The 17,511-nt window shown below is 38.6% G+C and overlaps 1 protein-coding gene across 2 annotated transcripts in view; it reads left to right on the top strand.

Moving 5' to 3' along the window:
- The window catches only part of P4HA1 (prolyl 4-hydroxylase subunit alpha 1), a 67,163-nt gene that overhangs the window by 4,742 nt on the left and 44,910 nt on the right, over positions 1–17,511 (top strand). For both annotated transcript variants that reach the window (XM_055092983.2, XM_055092984.2), the window contains exons 4-5: positions 1,199–1,336; positions 16,525–16,764. In XM_055092983.2, the coding sequence (XP_054948958.1) occupies positions 1,199–1,336; positions 16,525–16,764 (378 nt within the window). The remainder of the gene's footprint in view (positions 1–1,198; positions 1,337–16,524; positions 16,765–17,511) is intronic.

Genomic DNA, 17,511 nt, shown 5'->3' with positions numbered 1-17,511 from the left:
GAGCGAGACTCCATCTCAAAAAAAAAAAAAAAAAAGGCCTGGTCTCTTGCTGTTCAAAATACGTAGCTGGCTGGACACAGTTGCTCATGCCTGTAATCCCAGCACTTTGGGAGACCAAGGCAGGTGGATCGTTTGAGACCAGGAGTTGGAGACCAGCCTGGGCAACATGGTGAAACCCCGTCTCTACTAAAAATACAAAAATTAGCCAGGTGTGGTGGCACATGCCTGTAATCCCAGCTACTGGGAGGCTGAGGCAAGATAATTGCTTGAACCTGGGAGATGGAGGTTGCAGTGAGCTGAGATCATGCCACTGCCACTGCTCTCCAGCCTGGATGACAGAGTGAGACTGTCTCCAAAAAAAAAAAAAAAAAAACCAGTTGATTATAAGTTAATGAGAAGAGAGGGAAGTCTCATACCTAACTTTTATTCACAAGTAATGATACTGATATTAAAATTTTAAACCAATTTTTTGTTTCTTAAGGAGTGTTCAGCATCCATTCTTCTTGGGGTTATATAGTTATCAGTAATTGGTTTGTTTGATTTTTGCATACTTTATATAAATCCTCTAAGATTAGGTTTATATATTGTAAATTTTGGTTGATCAACATCATGTTTGATAATTAAACTGATCTAAATATATTTTAGTAAACTAGCTTGGCTGTTGATCTTAAATATATAATTAATATCTCTTCCTTCTCCTTGAAGAATTCCACCAAACTTTATATATTTACATATTTATATAATGTGTAATACATGGAAGAAAAAAACAACTTTAAGAGTACATATTTTACTTACCATCTGTTATATGGAAGTATAATTGATTGTCAATGAATGTCATTTTAGACCCATAAATGTGTTCATTTCTCAAACTTAGTGGATGCACTTTGTTTTCTTGCTGTGTTATATAACTAAAAACTCATAACTATTATGTTAGGTGATCTTTACCTGCTAATACAGATACAATTTATATAACAGTGTCACAGTCCTTAAGCAACACTAGGCTTTTGGAAGATTGAACAAGTTAGAAGTATGCCAAGTCTTATTCAGTGTATTTAATTTTTTCTTGTTGAGTATGTAGAACTTTTCATGGTGTGGTAGAAAATAATAAAATAGATTTTGAACAATCCTTATTAAGTCGCTTTATGGGAAGTTTATGAGGTTCTACAGTCTTTTTTTTCTTTGATTTATCTATTTCAAGGCTTTATCTCTAACCTAACCATTCAGAGACAGTACTTTCCTAATGATGAAGATCAGGTTGGGGCAGCCAAAGCTCTGTTACGTCTCCAGGATACCTACAATTTGGATACAGATACCATCTCAAAGGGTAATCTTCCAGGTAAGATCATTCTTCCATTCTATAAAATACCTATCACGTAGCTTCTCTGTTGAGTCCATTAACACAATATTAGTATAAAAAAGACTTGCATTTTAAGATTTTAAATTGTAGTTTGTTTCATAGCCTTCGAAGACTAAAGAATCACCTTCCCTTTCTCTTAGGGCTTAATAGTTACGGGTATGCTTCTAGCTTCTAGCTTGTTACTCTGAAAGCTTGTATTGATAGAGACTAACTTAAGTAGGGAATTTTAGTGTGTAAGGAAAAGAAACTATCATTTCACCAAATGTTTTTATTCAGAACACCTAATACTATTTGAAAGCTTTGTATGTAAAGCTATAAGGGATTGATAGTCAAAGTTTATATGTTAAATAATTAAAAGCCAAGATGTTTTGGGTATCCACATATGTTTAAAGTGTTCCATAGTATGGAACATCCTACTTTCTGACCTATTTTTGGCAAAGTCCTCTTTTTAAGTTACAGTTGCTTTCATGATAATTTACTTCTGCCGTCCCTCACTTTTTCAAAGTTTGTGACTCATTACCACTACTATCTCCTGTTATTGTCAGCTGCAGAAATAAAATATGTTGTCTGTGTCTTCACATTGAAATTGATTTTCTCCGTAAGAAAAAATCAGTGGGATGAGTTGTTAATCAAAATGTTTTCTTGCTCATCTCCCTTTATTTGAGGTGAAGGTATCCGTTGGTAAAAACTAAACATGGTATAATAGTAAATAAAATTTCTGTTAAGATGGAATATAATTCCATTAATTTGAACTTCCAGAAATGTACAAATTTGCAAATTTTCAGTTTCTACTAATATTATACATTATAACGCTTTTGATAAGATTATAACCTTATTTTTAAAATTGGTTTCAGGTTTTAATAGATATTAAATACTTAATATGTGCCAGCTATTATGTTAGGTACTGGGGACACATAATGAACAAGACATACACTACCCTCACCATTAGGGTATTTAACATTCTTACAGTATAGTAAGATGAGTGCTTGGATGGGAGAAATTCAGGATACCATATGAGCACATCAAAAGAAACCTATTGCTGGACCTCATAAGGGATGTAAAGGAAGAATTCCTGGAAGATACACATTAAAAAAATTGAGATCTAATGGACCAGGAATTAGCCAGAAAAATGGGGGAGAGGGAGACAGGAGTGGGTGTGGGAAAAGTGTTTCAGACAGAGGGAACATGTAGAAAGGTCAAAAGGAGAGAGCATATCATATTCAGATAACTAACATGTAGTTTGTATGGCTTAATGTAGAGTTCAAGAGGTGAATGCACCAGGTGGATATGGGGGTTTGGCTTTGTGAGAGTAGTGAGAGCTGAGACTAGAGAGGTAAGCAGAAGCCATCTCTTGGAGAGCTTTGTAAGCCATGTGGAAGAGATTGAACTGTCCTGAGTGCAGTGCGGAGCTATTAAAAAGTTTGTAAGGGAAATTTATGATTTTTCCTTTTAGAAAACCATTCTGGCTGCCGAATGGAGATTGGGTTGGGGCCAAGGGACGAAGAACCAGGGAGGAGGCTGTTGCAAATATTTAAGTAAGAGGTGGTAGTGGATAGATTATCAAGCTACTTATTAGAGTAGAATAGTAGAATTTGATGATGTACTTGATAGGAATTTCTGGCTTCATCAACTAGATAGATTCCATTTAACAAAATAGGGCTGGCATGGTGGCTCATGCCTGTAATCCCAGCACTTTGGGAGGCTAAGGTGGAAAGGATCCCTTGAGGGTAGGAGTTCAAGACCAGCCTGGGCAGCATAGCAATTCCCTGACTCTACAAAAAAATGAAAACTTAGCTGGGTGTTGTGGTGCTTGCTTGTAGTCCTAGCTATTTGGGAGGCTGAGGTGGGATGTATTCACACTGCTATGAAGAAATACCCAAGACTGGGTAAGTTATTTTAAAAAAGAGGTTTAATTGACTCACAGTTCTGCATGGCTACGGATGTCTTAGGAAACTCACAATCATGGCAGAAGGCACTTCTTCACAGGGTGGCAGGAAAGAGAATGAGGGCCAGCAGGGGAAATGCCAGGTGCTTATAAAACCATCCTATCTCATGAGAACTCACTGTCACAAGAACAGCATGGAGGAACTGTCCCCATGATGCAGTTATCTCCACCTTGTCCCGCCCTTGATAGGTGGGGATTATTAAAATTCAAGGTGATATTTGGGTGTGAACACAGAGCCAAACCATATCACGGGAGGATCACTTGAGCCCAGGAGTTCAAGGCTGCAGTGAGCTGTGATCACGCCACTACACTCCAACCTGGGCAACAGAGTGAGACCCCTATCTCAAAAAACAAAAAGCAAAAAAGAAAACATCCCACCTCAGCCTCCCAAATGTGTGGTGGTGGGTAATAAATGTTATTTAGATTACTATATGTGTTTTGTTTAAAAAATGATTATATTCCCATCAAAATGGTCCTGAATATTATTTAACCCTGATTTCACTGTGTTTAGTCTTAGGGGCAATATTCATTCTTTCTCAGGTGCTTTTTATCTCCTTGTTGACTTTTTTCCTCTTTTATCACAGTTTTGGGCTAGTTCTTATTGACTTCTTTCAGGCAAATTCCTTATAAGTAGAATGACTGAAATTTCCTAATCACATTATACCCTATAAGTGGTAAAAATAATAGCATGAATACTAGCATAAGAGTTTTTAGGCTCCCCCAACCCAGATTATTTTCTGTTGTTAATAGTCAAATATCACAAATGTGTTCGAAGGCTTCTTGTGCACCTTCCCTTGTTTAGAGGTAATGACTGTTCTGAACTTGGTGCGTATCCTGTCATCTTTTTATACTTTATCATATATATTTTCCATTGTATTGTGTTTTTAAATTTTATGTCAATAGTACATCATACTCTATGTATCTTTCTACAACCTTTTTTTAACCTAATATTTTCAGTAAATTTATCTGTGTTGATCAGATTCATCTAACTGCTAATGTGGTATTGTATAACATTATTTATTCATTCTTCTGTGGATGGATGTACATTTAGATTTTGTCCAATTTTTTGCTTTATCAAATGGAAGTTTGATACATCTTTGTTGATTTCTTTTTGTGGCCATGTACTCACGTGCAAGGCTTTCTCTTAGGGTATAAGAAATCATAGGGTATTTGGTTTTTCATCATACTTACCAGATGTGGCCAGATTGCTTTCCAGAGCATGTATTTATACTGTCACCAGCATTGTATGAGAGTTCCCATTTCTTCATATCCTTGCCAGCTCTTGGTTTTGTCAGACTTTAAAAATTTTAGCAATCTGGGTGTGAAATGGTGGGGGTGAGGGAGGAAGGATGCATGTATTTTAAATTTTCTTCAAACAAAAAAGTCAGAGAAATGCTTAGTGAATTTATATTGATGCCACATCACTCCTTGATTAGTTTCATCTGTTTCTTTTGCCTCTTTGGGCCTATCTTTTGAAATGCTTTGTTGATATTTTAATGAAAAATCTGATAGGTTACATGCATTTTGACATTAGTGTTGTCCTTATAGTTCTTAAGGACTTCCTTCAGTTTTCAGATTGTTTGTTCCCAACCCTGATTTGTTGAATAGATCCATATCTGCCAAAGATATCATGCTTTTTTTTAAGCTGTGATTTTTTTTAGGGGGTGGGGGTCAGTAATAGAAAATGTCATATGTATAAAATTCAATTTGCTTCATGTGGAAGTTGAATGTTCACCCTTCTGGTCACTTGCATCACTGTCTTGGTAAGTTAATAAGGTAACTATAGCAAACAGTAGATTCTCCAGACATCTCTGGAGCTCACTCAGCTATGAGTGTACCACACTGCCTCAGAGGTGGGACATTAACTTCTAAGTGTGTGCATTTTAAACATAATTATCCCTTACAAATTAAGTTTTGATCCATTAAGTGTTCTTGTGAAGTGCAAGAGTTTTTGGATTACGTGTCTCTCTCAGTTTAACGGATGAACCATAAAAATCGATTTCTTTTTCTTTTTTTTCTTTTTTGACATGGAGTCTCACTCTGTTACCCAGGCTGGAGTGCAGTGGCGCAGCTCGGCTCACTGCAACCTCTGCCTCCTGGGTTCAAGCGATTCTCCTGCCTCAGCCTCCCAAGTAGCTGGGATTACAGGTGCCCACCACCATGTCCAGCTAATTTTGTTATTTTTAGTAGAGATGAGGTTTCACCGTGTCAGCCAGGCTGGTTTTCAGCTCTTGACCTCAAGTGTTCCGTCCACCTCAGCCTCCCGAACTGCTGGAATTAAAGGCATGAGCCACTACGTCTAGCTAAAAATGTATTTCTAAATAATGTTTTTCCTATAGTGCCTATGATATTATAGTTTATTTTCTTTCTTTTCTTTATTTTGTTTTTTTGAGACAGGATCTCACTCTGCTATCGCCCAGGCTGGAGTGCAGTGGCACAATCACAGCTCACTACAGCCTCAACCTCCCAAGCTAAGGTGATCCTCCTACCTCAGTCTCCCAAGTAGCCAGGACTACAGGCATGTGCCACCACAAGCAGCTAATTTTTGTATTTTTTGTAGAGACAGGGTTTTGCCATGTTGTCCAGGCTGGTTTCGAACTCCTGAGCTCAAGCAATCCACCCCCCCCTACCCTGCAGCCTCCCAAAGTGGTGGGGTTACAGGCAAGAGCCACCGTACCTGGCCTGATATTATAGTTTCTATTGTGACAATAAATTAAAAGACTCTTTAGTGTTAGTTTACTTTCAATTTGGTTTATTATATTCAATTTGGTATGTTCATGTCAGTCATCTATGCCTCTTCCTTTGAACCAAAGGAATTTACAACTTATTCTTGTTTCTCATCAAACTCGGTTTGCTTTTTATATGAAGCTTTTTACAGTCTCTTTCTGCCCATACCACTTTCCTTATTTCATTTTCTTCTTTGTTTTCTTGCCTACTTTTTCTTCTCATGTTCTCTACTTTGGAAACAGCCTTCCTTTTCAAATGCTGCATTACTTTTGATTTATTTTAAAATCAGATTCCCAGGCAGTCTGCCTTTAATATTGTTAATAGATCAGTAGGTAAGACAAGCAGAAATACTTTACCAAAGCAGAATAGCTAAAAATCTTCTACTATCTCTGCCATGCATGTTCAAATAATGTTGCCAGAATATCAAGTCATGTAAAAAAAATTATTGGTGCTATCTGCGTGGATTAATGGCATACTGTCATCTTATGTGTTTTGCATGTCCCTAAGAGAAACATTTATAATTGCTGCATTATGAGCTTGTCTTCTCAGTTTACTAGTTCTCGTAACCGAAAAAATAATAGCATTGTTAAAATTTAATATGCATCTTTAGTTTCTGGAACTAACTCATGTTAAACTATTAAGAAGTTAGTTTCTTAGCATCTGCTGTTGTTGGACTATGTCCATCCAAAATTTAGGTGGTGAAACTTCATGGCCAGTGTGATGGTATTAAGAGGTGGGGCCTACAGGAATGGGATTTAAGGCCCTTATGAAAGAGGCTTTATGCAGCCACTAGCTCTCTTGCCCTTCAGCCTTCACCATGTGAGGACATAGCATTCTTCCCCTCTGGAGGATGCAGCAACAAGGTGCCATCTTGGAAGTGGAGAGCAGCCCTCACTAGACAATTGAACCCGCTGGTGCTTTGAATCTTGGACTACCCAGCCTCTAGAACTGTGAGAAAATAAATTTGTTTTTTTATAAATTATCCAGTCCTTGGTATTTTGTTATGGGAGCATAAATGCACTAAGATAGTATCCTTTCCTAGAGTGGAAGGCGGGATAGAGAATTATTTAAGGGAAAAACATCAAAACGTGGGTCTTCATCTTCATTTTAGGAGTATACTGATAATCAGTTACTGCCTGTAAGTGACTAATGGGGGGCCAGAAAAAAAAAAGTGAATGGAGATGATTGTATGATTTGAATATTTGATTATATTGGGTCATGTGATCCTCCAGTGCATACACCTCCAAGCTTGGACTCTGTTCGATACTGGAATTCAACAGCTCATTGTCAGACCAGGGCATGCTTTTCTGTAGTCTGCAAATGTCTGATCACTAGCAAAACGTGCCCATAATTTTACTTCCTTTTGATTTATTTCTCATAAATGCCTTTTCTGTTAGCATCTTTTTAAAAACATATGTGACCACCATTGGATAGGTTATAGCTAAGTCCGGTTCTGGCCATTTTAGTGACTCTTTGAAGTGTATTCAATCAAAATTTATTAAAGAAACCACCATTGTGTTTGTTTCTCTACCAGTTTTCTTTGTGATGTTATCGGACACTTAATAAATATATACAGTTTTATGTGTTTTATCAGAGAAAATGTAGGCTAGTCTGTCTTTGACCAGTAGTTTCTGGTCAAATACAATATTATACTAGTATAATATTGACTTAGTCTCAGAACTGTATATTCTGAGAGAAATGTTGTTGGAGAAGTCATATTTTCTTGTGTAGTCTTGTTGTTGTTTTTTCACATACCTGTCATTTTTTTTTTATAGTGTCAGAAAGGGAACTATGTGATTTTCTGTGTAACAGCATAAAAAGAGCCCTGTAGGACATGACTTTCTCCTTTTTCCATTATTTATAAAACTTCTTTTATTATGGAAAATATCAAATGTCACACATACACAAAAATAAAGGTAATAACATAATGAACCTATGCCATCACCAAGCTCCAGACGTTTTAAACATTTTGTCATTCTTGGTTTATCTACTCCTTCCACCCTTTCTTTCTGTCATTTTTGTTGGAGTATTTTAAGAGCAAATCCTAGACGTCATGTCATTTTATCCATAAATAATTCAACATGCATATCTAACTGATCAGGTCTTTATTAAAATTTATTTTTTTGAGGCAAGATTTCACTCTATCAGCCAGGCTGGAGTGCATTGGCATGATCATAGCTCACTGCAGGCTTGAACTTTTGGACTCAAGCCATCCTGCTGCCTTAGCCTCCTGAACAGCTGGGACTATAGGTGCGTGCCACCACACCTGGCTGATTTTTAAATTTTTTGCAGAGGTGGGCTATTGCTATGTTGCCCAGTCTGGTCTTGAATTCCTGGCCTCAAGTAGGTCTTTGTAATTTATTTTTAATTTTTTTTTAGAGACAGGGTCTCACTTTATTGCTCAGGCTAGAGTGCAGTGGTACCATTATAGCTCACTGCAGCCTTGAACTCTTGGGCTCAAGTGTTCCTCCTGCCTTAGCCTCCCAAGTAGCTGGGACTATAGGTATAAGTCACCTGCGCCCAGCTGGTCTTTTTAAAAAAGTAACATAACCACTTACTATCTCCCTGCTTAACAAATTGACAGTATTTCCTTAATATAATTTAATACCCAGTCAATATTATTTCTCTGGTGATCTCAAAGTTGTTGTTTTACAGTTGTATTTTTTAAAATTATGTCTGTTAAGTCCCTTTTATTCCCTTTTCCTTTTTTTTCTTTCTCTTTATGACATTGGTTAGCTGGGGAAACCTAGTCATATGTTATGTGGAATGTTCCACATTCTGGAGTTGACTACTTTGGTGGTTAACATGTTCCTTTAATGCCTATGTTTCCTACACACTGGTTAGAGCTTGTGGCTTGATTAGATTCGAGTTAAATTTTAAAATTAACTCCATAGGTGGCGCTATGAACTTTCTTTTGAACTGCGTGAACCAACACCTAATGTCCTGTCCCACTTTTTATGATGCTGATTGATGAGTGAGGTTCAGGTGATGAGAGCCTGATCCCTCCATATAAAGTTCTCCTTAAGTTTTATCTACTGGTTTTGGCAGCCTTTGATGATCATTGCCTAGAACCACTATTTCATTAGGGGTTACAAAATGATGATTTTTTTCATTCCATTATTCCTTTTACTTTTATTAACTGGAATTCTATAAACAGGAACGTCCTTCATGAACCATTTGGTTACCCTGAACTATATATAGGAAAGGCAGGGTAAGTCTATAATTAGTCGTCTTTATCAGTTTTCAGAGTAATGAGTTGGTGTCCTAACCATTTTTAGTAGTGATCTGTAATTTTCATGACATATCATGAATATGGATATTATTATTTTTTTTTGTATTTCAGCCTATTCAGTATTACTTTGATCTCAGATTATCCCATTTTAGGCCAGTGGGGAGCATCTTTAGATAGGCTTGTTTTTTTGAATTGACTGTGTTATTATTCTTTGATAGAGAGGAAACTTCCTTGCTTTCTGGCACAGTTTTTTTTCCAGGTTTCTATTCCAGAGTAGGAACTAGGCATTTCTTCAATGAGCCTTGGCCCTTCTTTTTCCCCCCTTAAGAGATAGGTTCTTGCCATGTTGCTCAGGCTGGAGTGCAGTGGCTATTCACAGATGCGATCATGGTGCACTACAGCCTGGAACTCGTGGGCTCAAGTGATCTTCCTGCTTCAGCCTTCTGAGTAGCTGGGACTACAGGTTTTCCACTCCTTGCCTGGCAAGGCTTGATTGCTTTGAACAGGGATGACATTTAAGCAGCAGAGTCTAGCTAGGTTCTAGGGGTGATTATTGCTATATAGTTTGTCATAAACAGAGACAGGAAATATGTAAGTTCATATGGTTCAAATTGAAAACCACAGGGTTTATATTTATATCTCTTCTGAAAATTTGGTTCCTAAGGATATTAACATGATTATTCTTTTATTCATACTATTAACTCATACTATTTTATTCATACTATTAATAACATTAAGACTACTGAATACAGGTTTTTTTGTACTTTATATCCTTAAAATATATCACTCTAGATATGATCAGTCAAAATCTTGTTTTAAAGACATCTGAGGTAATTCATTTCTCTTTGTGGCTATGCCCTTAACATGTTATACAGTTGAGTTCATTTATTTCATTTCCTCAGATTTTTAGGGATTGTCCTCGTTTTTTCTTTTGATTCATTGTTTTCATTTGTTTGTTTTAGAAACAATATCTTGTTCTGTTGCCCGGCCTGGAGTGCAGTGGCATGATCATAGCTCAGTGCAGCCTTGAACTCCTGGGCTCAAGGGATCCTCCTGTCACAGCCTCCCAAATAGCTAGGCCTACAGGCATGCAAGTACCACCATACCTGGCTATTTTTTTTTATTTTATTTATTTTTATTTTATTATTTTTTTTTCAGATGGAGTCTTGCTCTGTCGCCCAGGCTGGAGTGCAGTGGCGTGATCTCAGCTCACTGCAAGCTCTGCCTCCCGGGTTCACGCCATTCTCCTGTCTCAGCCTCCTGAGTAGCTGGCACTATAGGCGCCCGCCACCATGCCCGGCTAATTTTTTGTATTTTTAGTAGAGATGGGGTTTCACCATGTTAGCCAGGTTGGTCTCGATCTCCTGACCTCATGATCCACCTGCCTTGGCCTCCCAAAGTGCTGGGATTACAGGCATGAGCCACTGCGCCCAGCCTTTTTTTTTTTTTTTTTTAAATATATTGTCTCATTATTTTGCCCGGGGTTGTCTTGAACTCCCTGGCTCAGGAGATCTTCCTGCCTTGGCCTCCCGAAGTGTCAGGATTACAGGCTCTAGCCGCCATGCCCAGCCAATTTATTGTTTTTAATTATGTAAAACTTTTAAATTCTTTGACAGTCCAAACTAGACTAATAAGGTACATTAATAGAAGTCTCACTTTCATTCTTATACTTTTCAACCTATTCCCTTCCTTTTTCTATGTGACCATTCTGTTAGTTTTACTATTTCCAGTTTTTTAAAATACAAGCAAATATATATCTACTCCTATATTCTCTCAACATAAACACAAAAGATAGCATACTGGCTGGGCGTGGTGGCTCACACCTGTAATCCCAGCACTCTGGGAGGCCAAGGTGGGTGGATCACCTGAGGTCAGGAGTTCGAGACCAGCCTGGCCAATATGGTGAAACACCATCCCTACTAAAAATACAAAAGTTAGCTGAGCGTGGTGGTGGGCACCTGTAATCCCAGCTACTCAGGAGGGTGAGGCACGAGAATTTCTTGAACCCGGCGGGGCACGGAGGTTGCAGTGAGCCATCGCACCACTGCATTTTTAGCCTGGGCAACAGAGTGAGACTTCGTCTCAAAAAAAAAAAAAAAAAAAGCATACTATAAATACTGTTACGTACTTTGGTGCTTTAATTTATTGATATACCCCAGTCATTACTTCATGTATAGAAATCCTCATTTCTTTTTATAGCTACGTGTTATTACTCTATTTTGTGGAGGTTCTACAGTTTTTTTACTTATTGTCAGTAGAGGATGATTTATTGGGAAACTTAGAGATGGAAGCATGGTCTTGGGCAGTAGCAAGATCTCTGCACCGTTAGTCCCCAGACCCATGACTTAAGTGCCATAGGGAAAGGATGTACATGCTCTGTAGGGACAAAGGCAAGCTCCAGAACAGGCCAGAATGCTATGCGTGTCATAGCCTGTAATTTTTGTGATAACATCAAGGTTGCTTTGCTCTAAAGGCAGGATTTATAGTGGGTACATGTTCCTACACTAAGGACAGCAAGTAAAGCAGAAATCAGCAGGCATTCGTGGGACTGAGGTTAATCAAAAGTGAACATGGTAGATTAGCATGCAAGATGGAGTCACTGTTGTCTTCACGCCCATCAGTTTCTACTTTTTTCATCCCATTTCTTAATAACCATCTAAAGATTGCCACCCTGCTAGAGCGCGTCCCATGACCATCCCCTTTCTTTTTTCCCTTAGTTTCACCCCTATCAATGTTGTCTTTATTCACCCCCCTTTTTTTTTTTTTTTTTTCCCCTGGACGGAGTCTTGCTCTGTCACCCAGACTGGAGTGCAGTGGTGCAATCTTGGCCCACTGCAACCTCGCCTCCCGGGTTCAAGCGATTCTCGTGCCTCAGCCTCCCCAGTAGTTGGAATTACAGGCGTGTGCTACCATGCCCGGCTAATTTTTTGTATTTTTAGTAAAGACGGCCTTTCGCCATGTTGCTCAGGCTGGTCTCGATCTCCTGAGCTCAAGTAGTCCGCCTGCCTCCCAAAGTGCTCAAATTACTGGTGTGAGCCACTGTGCCCAGCCCTTTTCTTTAATTTAGACTGGCATTTATGTATACCATTTTCATTTTTCATCATTCTTTATTGTACCTCAGACTTTCCTTTTGGAATTTTCCTCCTTGAAACACATTGTTAAGAAGCCCTCAAATGTGCTTTGTTTGGCTTGGAATTCTTTGTTTCCTGAATCTGAACTTCCATGCATTTTAATTTTGGAAATTTTTCTACCATTATCTCTTTAAATACTATCTTATCTATATTCTTTCTGTTCTCTTCTTCTAGAATTCCAAGTAGACAGACTTTAGTTTTTTTGTCTTTGTGTGTGTTTTGTTTTTTTTAAGAGATGGAGTCTCGCTCCGTCGCCCAGGCTGGAGTGCAGTAGCGCGATCTTGGCTTACTGTAAGCTCCACCTCCCAGGTTCATGCCATTCTCCTGCCTCAGCCTCCCAAGTAGCTGGGACTACAAGCGCCCACCACCACGCCCGGCTAATTTTTTCTATTTTTAGTAGAGACGGGGTTTCACCATGTTAGCCAGGATGATCGCGATCTCCTGACCTCATGATCTGCCTGCTTCGGCCTCCCAAAGTGCTGGGATTACAGGCGTGAGCCACCGCGCCCGGCCTTGTCTTTGTGTTTTAACTAGCATTTCATGTTTTTATCTCTCTCTACTGCATTCTGGGTAGTTTATGCCATGATAATTTATTCAGCTCTCTCTGCTGGATTTATTATTTTCTTTTTAGTTGTGTTTAATCTATTTTTTTTTTTTTCGAGACAGCGTCTTGCTCTGTCACTCAGGCTGGAGTGCAGTGGCGTGATCTTGGCTCACTGCAAGCTCTGTCTCCTGGGTTCACACCATTCTCCTGCCACAGCCTCCTGAGTAGCTGGGACTACAGGCATCCGCCACCACGCCCGGCGAAGTTTTTGTATTTTTAGTAGAGACGGGCTTTCACCGTGTTAGCCAGGATGGTCTCAATCTCCTGACCTCGTGATCCGCCTGCCTCAGCCTCCCAAACTGCTGGGATTACAGGCGTGAGCCACGCACTCGGCCTTAATCTACATTTTAACCAGCCTAATGAGTTTTGAACTGTCGTTGATTATCTTTATGATTTTTGGAAGGTCTTTTGTTTTTCCCATTCCAATATGCCTGCTCTTTGTTGGGGTATTTTTAATTTTTATTTATTTATTTATTTATTTTTTGATGGAGTTTCACTGTTGTTGCCCAGGCTGGACCGCAATGGCGTGATCTTGGCTCACTGCTACCTCTGCCTCTCAGGTTCAAGTGATTCTCCTGCCTCAGCCTCCTGAGTAGCTGGGATTACAGGCACCCGCCACCATGCCTGGCTGATTTTTATATTTTTAGTAGAGACAGGGTTTCACCATGTTGGCCAGGCTGGTCTCGAATTTCCGACCTCAGGTGATCCGCCTGCCTCGGCCTCCCAAAGTGCTGGGATTGCAGGCGTGAGCCACCACGCCTGGCCTAGGGTATCTTATTTGTTCATATTTTTTATTTTTAAATTTATTATAATTTTCTCTATAGCATTGAAATTATCTTTCTTAATGAAAAATGCTATTCCATTAAATTGATATATCTGCCTATATATTCCTTATTTCCTCGCTTTTAGCTTATTACAGTTTTTAGCTATAATATATTTCAGCCACAAAAATCTTTTATACAGGAAGGTCCCCAACCCCTAGTACTAAATCTCAATGAAATAACTGAAAAATAGTAGTATTAAGTCATAGAGTTTAAATTCTTCTTTTCTCTTATTGCTGAATTTCTTAAAAGCAAAGTTACCAGTTTACATTGCTGCTTCCTCCCACTATTAGGTTTTGCCATTTAATGTTATAACATCAGGAGCACAAACTTCTGGAGGTGTATGGAACAGATTCCATTTCTTACTTTTAAACATGTGACCTTGGACATATTAGTTAACCTCTATTTTAGTTCCTCATCTGTAATAAGATGGCTTTGAGGATTAAATAAGTGACAAATACTTGGCAGATAGTAAGACCTCAATAAATCTAGGCCATTATTTTAAAATATTTTTATTTGTGGTGGTTTTAATTTCTTCAGTGATGAATGAGACTAAGTATTTTCTGAAGTGTTTTCTATTTATATTTTATCTCAAGTGAACTATCAAATACCTCCTTTTCTTAAAATAGAAGTTTCACTGCAGAAGTGAGTTGACATAATAACACCAAAAGCACAAGTGCTGAAAGATTAATAAGTTGGACTTCATCACAGTTTCAAAAGTGCACCATCAAGAGAGTGAAAAGACAACACATAGAATGGGAAAAATATTTTAAAATCATGTAGCTGAGCCAGGCACCTGCAGTGGCTCACACCTGTAATCCCAGCAGTTTGGGAGGCTGAAGTGGGTGGATCACATGAGGTCAGGAGTTCAAGACCAGCCTGGCCAACATGGTGAAACCCCGTCTTGACTAAAAATACAAAAATTAGCCAGCATGGTAGCACACGCCTGTAATCCCAGCTACGTGGGAGGCTGAGGCAGGAGAATCGCTTGAACCTGGGAGATGGAGATTGCAGTGAGCTGAGATCGTGTCACTGCACTCCAGCCTGGGTGACAGAGTGAGACTCTGTCTCAATAAAGAACTCTAACAGAGTGCAAGCAGTGGTGCAGTCATAGCTCACTGTAACCTTGAACTCTTGGGCTTAAGCATTCTTCTTGCCTTAGCCTCTCAGCTAGCGAGGACTACAGGTATGCACCACAATGTCTGGCTAATTTCTAAAATTTTTTTTTTTGTTAGATATGAGGGTCTCATTACGTTGTCCAGGTTCGTCTCAAACTCCTGGCCTTAAGCAGTTCTCCTTCCTTGGCCTCCCAAACACTGGATTACAGGTGTGAAACCACCGTGCCTAGCCACCAAATTTTTTAAATGTGCAAAAGCTTTGAAAAGGTATTTTTTCCAAAGAAGATACACAAATGGAAATAAGCACACGATAATAGGCCCAACATAATTAGTCACCAGGGAAATGCAAATCAAAACCACAATGAAATGCCTCTTCATACTCACCAGAATGTCTACAATAAAAAAGAAGGACAATAACAAGCATTAGCAAGGATGTGGAGAAATTGGAATTTCATACCTTGTTGGTGGGAATGTAAAATGATGTAGCCACTTTGGAAAACAGTTTGGCAGTTCCTCAAAACATTAAGCGTAGAGTTGCTATAGGACCAGTCGGTTCCATTCATATGTATATACTCAAGAAATGAAAACATGTTCACATAGAAACTTACACACAAATGTTCACAGTAGCATTATGTCCAGAATAGGCAAATTTGTAGAGACAGAAAGTAGATTAGTGGTTGTCTAGGGCTGGGGCAAGGTGGGGAAGTTAATGGGTAGTGACTGTTAATGGTTACAGGGTTTCTTTTTGGAGTGATGAAAATGTTCTAAAATTAGATTGTGGTGATGGTTGCTCTACTCTGTAAATATACTAAGAACTACTGTAATCTTTCAATGAGTGAATTTATGGTATTTAAATGACGTATTAATGCTGTTTAAAAGAAAGAATCCAGTTGACGTATTTACCTCTCCTCCTGTACATTCATCTCTTGCCCAGATTGTTGGTTAGGGGTGAGATAGATATATCTCATATGGTGGCCGGGCGCGGTGGCTTATGCCTGTAATCCCAGCACTTTGGGAGGCCAAGGCGGGTGGATCACCTGAGATCAGGAGTTCGAGACCAGCCTGATCAACTCCATCTCTACTAAAAATACAAAATTAGCTGGGCATGGTGGCACATGCCTGTAATCCCAGCTACTCAGGAGGCTGAGACAGGAGAATCACTTGAACCTGGGAGGCGGAGGTTGTGGTGAGCTGAGATTGTGCCATTGCATTCCAGCCTGGGCACAGAGCAAGACTCTGTCTCAAAAGAAAAAAAAAAAAAAAGAGATGTATCTCATATGGTAATTCCTACTGTTAGGAAATAGTATATTTCAACTTAATGGATGTTTCATTTTGGTATGATGGCTGATAATTTCAGTCTTGGGTTCTCTAGGTTCTGTGTCCCCTAATACCAGCTGTGTGATTCTTGTTTATCTACATTATATTATAGATTGTTCCATTGTTTATAAAATTAGGGTAATTTTTGCTTATCCAGAGGATTATTGTGAACTTCAAATAGAAGTGAGACAGCATTTTGAAAGCTGTGTAGTCCTAAATAAATACACAGTAGTGTTAAGATTCCTAAAGTTCTCTGTATTTTCTTTTCATAGGAGTGAAACACAAATCTTTTCTAACGGCTGAGGACTGCTTTGAGTTGGGCAAAGTGGCCTATACAGAAGCAGATTATTACCATACGGAACTGTGGATGGAACAAGCCCTAAGGCAACTGGATGAAGGCGAGATTTCTACCATAGATAAAGTCTCTGTTCTAGATTATTTGAGCTATGCGGTATATCAGCAGGGAGACCTGGATAAGGCACTTTTGCTCACAAAGAAGCTTCTTGAACTAGGTATGTTATCTGGGCCTAATTTAAGGTTATAGTTATATTGAGGGATATATATTCTCTATTTTTCTGTCTTTCCCTCATTTATATATGGTATTTTCTTACTTGTTAGAAGTCAGGAGCTTTACTTGTTAAATATACATTATCCTCTTCTTTATTCTCAAAGTAAATGATGGCTGATTTTTCTCACCTAATAGTGCTATAACAGTGGTTGTGTTTCTTTGCTCTATATTCTCCAGGAATTTCAAAATTGAAGCTAACGTAACTAAGTCAAAAATGTTTGTTTACCATGTTGCCATTTTAATCAGTTTCCTTTGAAGGGTGTTATGTTTTATTGCATTTCATATTTTAAAATAAAGTGATTTAAAATAGATGGGCTGAAAATATATTTATCATATTCAAATGTTGGAAAAATACACCTTAGGAGAATTTTATCAGTAGTACTTTGAACAGAGATGTAGTGTTTCTTCAAGTATGGCCCAAGCACCACGTGCATCAGAATTACTTGGATACTTGTTAGAAATGAAAATTTCTTGATCTCTACCCTAGATCTGCTAAATTGTAATCTCTGGAGATGGAGTCCAGAATTTGTATGATAATAAGTTTAGGTGGCCTTTGGTATATAATGAAGCTTTAAAACTTTAAAAATTATTTTTACAAAATAGGAAAATATGTGCATGTTAGAATCAAACAGCTCAAAAGGATTGATCTGCTGCAAATGAACTTTGGATAATTGGGTTATTTCTTAGTTGG

This window comes from Pan paniscus, chromosome 8 (assembly GCF_029289425.2).
Source record: "Pan paniscus chromosome 8, NHGRI_mPanPan1-v2.0_pri, whole genome shotgun sequence".
Lineage (NCBI taxonomy): Eukaryota > Metazoa > Chordata > Mammalia > Primates > Hominidae > Pan > Pan paniscus.
This window is presented reverse-complemented; position numbering and strand designations above follow the sequence as displayed.